We start from the raw sequence: 6165 nt of genomic DNA, 5'->3' as shown, positions 1-6165 counted from the left end.
CCGCGCTGCGGGGGTGCGCCCGCCCGCTCCCCGGACCTCGCCCTTGGCCCCGTACGCCACTCCAAACACGCTCGGACCCGACCACGCCAAGGGGCGCTCGGGGGCAGCACTCTCCCACCCCTTTCACGTTCGTGCGGGCACGCGTTTGTTTCCAGCTCCAAACAATGCGAGTGTCACGGAAAAGGCCCGATTTCCACACTGGGCACTTCCACAAGCAGACGTCTACACGCTTCACAGATCTGCCAGAGTCCTGTTTTCAGACCAGCCTCATTGCTGGCCTTGCCACTGACCAGCCAGTCGCCACCCACCCCGCTGCCCTCCTGCCCTGGCCGCCAGAAGCCACACTACCGCATCCATCAGGCTCACCCAACCCTGCACTTGACAGAGTCACAGAACGAACGGTTTGGGTTGGAAGGGACCTTAAAGACCATCTAGTTCCAACCCCCCTGCCATGGGCAGGGACACCTTCCACTGGACCAGGTTGCTCAAAGCCCCTTCCAGCCTGGCCTTGAAGACAGCCCGAACTCAGACCGCCCAGGGAAGCCGATGAATGAACTCACGCTTGGAAATCGACACAGATTTCTAAGTGTGCTAAAGATGGCTTCCCTCCCAGCAACATTTCTACACAAACTGTTATTTTATCAAAGATCCCACTAGAAAAAAACCTGAACGCTGCCCTTTCTTGCAAAGGGCGTGCTCTGAAGAATACCGATACCTGCAGTTTATTGTAAACATTAACAACTCTGGGCATGCAACAGACAAGCAACATTCAAAATCTTGCAGAGTTACACCAGCTGCTCCAACTTCCACAGCACAGCCCCGCGACAGATGAAGCCCATATGTACTCAACCACACACATTTCAAAAGCGGGTTGGTGGTTTTTTTTTTGGTTTGGTTTTTTAACAGAAAAATGAGCAGTTATCCCAACTCCATGTCAATTTCAACGTGCCAACGGCATTAGGACAAAAATTAGTACTGAAATAATGACGTTCTGACAAATTTCAAATATACCCAGGTACTGTGATGCACAAGACCAGTTGTGGGTTTGACAGTATTACTCCTAATAACAAGCCATTACCAAAGCCAGTGCAATAAATGTTTCAGTTTCACATTTAGCTGAAACCCAAGTGTCTCTCTGGACATCCCAGACCCATCTGCTGTCAACCTAAAGGAAAGAAAAGAAAAACCTATTTGTGAACCCATAAACAGGTCAGTTTTCATTATTTTTTTTTTAAGAACACACAGCATTATGTAAATACTGACATAATTGCATTATGAGAGTTACAAGTAGGAGCAACAACTGCAAAATTACTGTGAAAATGAACAAGTGCTAGTAAATGTTAAAACGTGTTCTTGCTTCACAGTAAAACTCCCACCCAGACAGATCCAAGTACCTCTACACCAAAACCTCAGTTCTCTGACATTCACTTGTTAGCACCTCAGCGTACTGTAACACCACCCCTTCAAAAGCAAGGTGAGTAGACACTGATTTTCGGAACACATACAACTAAGAAGTCACATCCCCCACCCCTCCACCTCCAGTTTACTTCAGGCTGCTTGCGACCATTTACTGGTCCCTCAGCTTTTTTAACAGAACAGCTTTCAAAGCTAAAATGTGTGAACTGACTGCTGGAATAACTTTTTTCTCCTGAAAAATAAGTTTAACTTGGACCACTTCAGTAATCCACATTAACCTACAGCTCCTCAGTCAAAGTACAGCTTCAGAGGCGGTGTACTGCAACACAACACCTGGGCAGACACAGGCCCCTCGCAGACTGCATTACTGAAGCTGACAACCCTCCAAACATTGTTTCATGTAACCTACTAAACTCAGGTATGGTTACATCAGGTTTTAAGCACTCCTAAACAGAAGTGCTCTCTGGCACTCAGCAAGATAGTGTTCTGAACGCCAATGTGAGCTTGCAATACACGTGCATTTACATACCAAACAGGAAAGTCTAGAATACTTTAGTTTTGGGTGCTCCAACTTCAGATCACTAATGTTAATTTGTAGTCCCTGGAGCACATGGCATCTGCAGGTGAAAGAGTTTCCATCTCTTTCCTCACCACCCATTCCTTTCAGTTCACCCCACCTTAGGGCTGCACAGCATTTTGCATTGAGCACGATGACCCAACTAGAGATCAAAGTACACTGGAGGAAGAAAATTCCCTCCAGTCATGTAATCGTTCCGGCACAGCGGAAATAACTGACAGGGAAGAATAGCATGGGCTGCTTACCATTGTTACTTAACTCAAAAAGACCACCTTTACAGGGTTAGGTAGAATCACAGCAGTAACTGAAGTTGCCACCTGGCATACTACTCCCCACAAAGAACCCAAAGGCTTCAAGACCACCTCAAACCAGTTAAGTGTTACCTGCATTCAGCGGCTTAGGAGATAATGTACAGTTCCAAGGATTATTTTCAATTTGTAAAAGATATTATAATAATTTGTTTGCTCACATTCATTGCCTGACCTGCCTTTTCCACAATTAGCACTGATACAACGTACTTATAATGGTCAAAGTCCAATTCCTTCACAGCCTTTAATATTTCTTCTGAGACTGAAGTACACAAGGAGGGACTAGAAACTCCATCGTATTTGGCTTGTTGAAGTTTATTCTATCAAAAACAATTTCAAAAGATCTTCGTTTTCATCCTGGTAGTCTTCTGCAAAAAGTCTTTTACAGTCATTCCCATTACAAGAACATTAGAACTAATGAGTAGAATAGTCAATATAGATGATGCTCTCAAACAGCAAAGACTGAACTATTTTTACTCTTAAATGTTTTATCTATTTGTTGAAAGTGACAAACACATCCAGCCAATCCCCATTTAACAAACAGGAGTGTATTCTTCCACATCAGTTGAGCTCGGTTCGCTGGAAAACAATGCTACAAATACCTGTTCCAAATACCCAAGGCATGTTTTACAGATGGAAGAATTACAAGAGTTGGTTATAATATCTGAGATATCACTAACAGCTACATATTATCTCAACAGATTGTCCTCCTTCATTTTTGCTTAATTTTTTTATGTGGCATTCAGACTGTCAAAGCCACCAAGTGTAATTTTTGAGGGCTGTGATACAAGTAGAAATAATTTAAAGAGTGGAATTCCATAAATTCAAGGTCAGGATCTTTGGGTAACTGGGTATTTTGCAGATTAGGGTACTTCGAACTGTGCTACAGCTCAATTTGATTTAGAAATGGCAAAGATTTTATCAAGCTTCAGCTCCATCTTAACAGCACATGCTCAGTGACAACCTTGCAGAGGGCCTTCTGCACTTTGCAAAATGGAGCACATTCATATCATATTTTTGTGTCAAAACTTGAAGTCCACAAAGACTTATGCATATGCTTAAGTTTATGCAATTTACACTGTTCCATTAACATGATCTTTGCAAGACAAACTACTTTTGCAATAACATTACACCATCAATTTAAAAAACACTATACCATTAGTATCGCTTGAGCTTTGTCTCTTACTAAGTAATCCTAAAATCGATTGCGTGACTCCAGTCTGTATGTATTAGCATATCTTATCTTCGCCCTATTAGCTTTGAATGCCAAGAGTTTGTCTTTCACTGGATCGCTAAAATACTCTTCTTCTTCCATTGGAGCCATACCTAAAGCTTTGTAATTGGACTGTGTCTTTTTTCCTTTCGTCTGTGCAAAATAACGGAAAAGTCCACATCACATGTCATATTTTACATTTAACAGTCTTTAAATAATACTTTATGGTGTACGGTTAAAAGAACAAAACAGTCTAAGAATGTGTTACAAAATAATAAAAGCTAGAATATGGGTACCTTTCCTTCTAGCTGTTTTGACATTACTGCTTTGATTGGAAAAAAAAAAGAGAACAATGGTTAACTTCTGCTCAATTTTCATTTCTTTCCCGCGAAAATCCAAATTAAATTTGCTTTTACACTCAGTTGAGCAGACACACCATATTCACACTCTGAATCCACTCCATCTTCCAAATAAAACACCCACAGATATTAACATATGCGCCCAAGATTGTTAACCACAACTTCAAGCTTATCATTCAAACAGCCTACACAAAACCCAAAATATATGCTCAGTTCATTTAATACATATTTTTACTTGTCCTCATTCCTTGTGAAGCTACTAAACAAGGGCCTTACATATTGATGACTTAATTTGCTCATAAAAAAAAAAAGAAGAAGAAATATGTTGCAATTTGCAAGCTCTGTAATTCTGCTTGGAACTTAAAACCAGAGAGTACTTCTTTTTATTTCTCATCATAACTCTGGAAATGCAAGTTTTCTCCCCATCTAGCTTGCATAATATCACTTTCTTCAACACGTAAAATTTGGCGCTCTATGAATGCAAACATCAAGTCTGATGATGCACACAGAAGAGAAGTCACCTGCTGTCCTCCATGACTGGCTTAAAACAGAACTGTAAATTGATAACAAGACAGAAAAGCACATGGAACCAATGAGATCATAACAAATGCTACAAACAGTGATATTCCACACCAGCTACCTCCTAACTAACCACTTTCAAGTTCTGCTGACTCTTCAGCCCCTTGCTCCACTTCATGACCGCAACTAGAAATTAGGTGAGGAAAAATAATCAGCTCCTTCTCAGAAGAGCAGAAAAGAGCACGAAAGTGAAATAACACCACAGTGCAAGGCTTACACTAAGTAGTATAGAAAAAACCCCAAACAATCACACACTTATATATAATATAAAAGTCTAGTGAGAATTATTTGAAAAGATACACTACTCAGGGGCTCACAAATCTTTCAGTCAGAGGAGTTTGAGAATAAGCAAAGCAATGCAGTTTCTTCTCTCTGAAATCACAAGTTAGCCCTGTTAACACTATGGACATTATCTACATCTCTCTCTGGTTCCTTACTGTTAGATAATCCTGGAACAGTGATGCTGGCAGTCTTAGTGGAAAATGGCTGCAGGTGTTTGTTGATAGTATGCCAACAATGCACACTCAACAGCACTTGCACTACACTAAAACACAAAGAGCAAACACCCTTGCACTTAGGCTTCAGACACTCATCTTCTAACTGAGACTCAGGTCTATAAAGACTATAGCCCCTACGTGCTCATCCTAGGTCCACTAGCAGCACAAAAACCACCTCAAGCCTGCCATCTGAGCTGCTCAGATGAGCACCTCAATCCACATCGGTAGAAATGAACCTGTGAAAACGGTCACAATCCAAAACCAGCAGTTCTTCGCTAACATGATTCAGCATGAGACATGACTTCTTCAGCCTGTACCATTATAGACAGAAGAAAATTCATGTCTATAACACCTGACTTTTAATAATGCTGTTACTTACAAGTTCAGCTGCTATTATTAGTGACAAAAGTTTTCATAACCATTTCCTCACGTGTAAGAAGCCATTTACTAATGAAACAGCCAAAAACCTCACTGATATTTCTATAAAAAGTCAATGAATCAACCTACTTCTGGTTTTCACGATACAAATACCACGATTCCAAATTTTAGCACAATGTTGCAATTATGTTTCTATATTATTTTTACATCCTTCATGAGTGAATCTCTCAAAAATTCAGGAACTGACAGCATTTGACTATACAAAAGCCTGCTCTTATGTTAATGGACTCCACTACACTGGCTTAACCTTGGACATAATAGAAGTAAGTGTGCTGACAGGAGGAAGCTTTTGCTGTCTGAAAGAAATTCTGCTTTTTAATAAGTCTGTTTTAACAACCAACAGTTGCTTTAAAGAAACAGTTCTTGTTTATTTCTTCAAAAGAAGGGGGACACCTTCTTCTAACTTAGAGAACTTAGGGTAGCACCCCAAGTTGGAGAGACTGCACCAGCAAAGGGAGGGCCATCCTTGCCTTCTTTTTACCTGCACGAGGCTTTAAGGACTTTTGTCTCCTAATGCCGAACGCGGCACACCAGCTGCAAGGTGCACGTGGACATGGCACCCAGCCCCGCAGGAAGGGGAGGGTCTATCCCAAACCGCATGTAAACCACCGTGGGAACATCAGAAGAGAAAAACCTTTCTCATAGCACACTCACCTTATAATCACTCATCTTGCCTCGCCTTCTTCCACACATCGCACCATCCTTCTTAAGGACGCAGGCCCCATCCCTCCCTCCTTCCCGCGACAGATGATGCGCCGCTGCAGCCCCAGGGCCGGCG

The 6165-nt window shown here is 41.8% G+C and overlaps 1 protein-coding gene across 1 annotated transcript; it reads right to left on the bottom strand.

Moving 5' to 3' along the window:
* Positions 1-1060: 1060 nt before the first annotated feature.
* On the bottom strand, positions 1061-6080 carry TCTE3 (t-complex-associated-testis-expressed 3). The gene is given in 4 exon segments (XM_010152940.1): positions 1061-1165; positions 2463-2621; positions 3458-3667; positions 6042-6080. Coding segments are annotated over 4 exon segments (513 nt in total).
* Positions 6081-6165: the final 85 nt, after the last annotated feature.

This window comes from Eurypyga helias, unplaced genomic scaffold, assembly GCF_000690775.1.
Source record: "Eurypyga helias isolate BGI_N326 unplaced genomic scaffold, ASM69077v1 Scaffold47515, whole genome shotgun sequence".
NCBI lineage: Eukaryota > Metazoa > Chordata > Aves > Eurypygiformes > Eurypygidae > Eurypyga > Eurypyga helias.
Note: the sequence above shows the minus strand (reverse complement) of the source record. Positions and strands in the feature narration are given on the sequence as shown.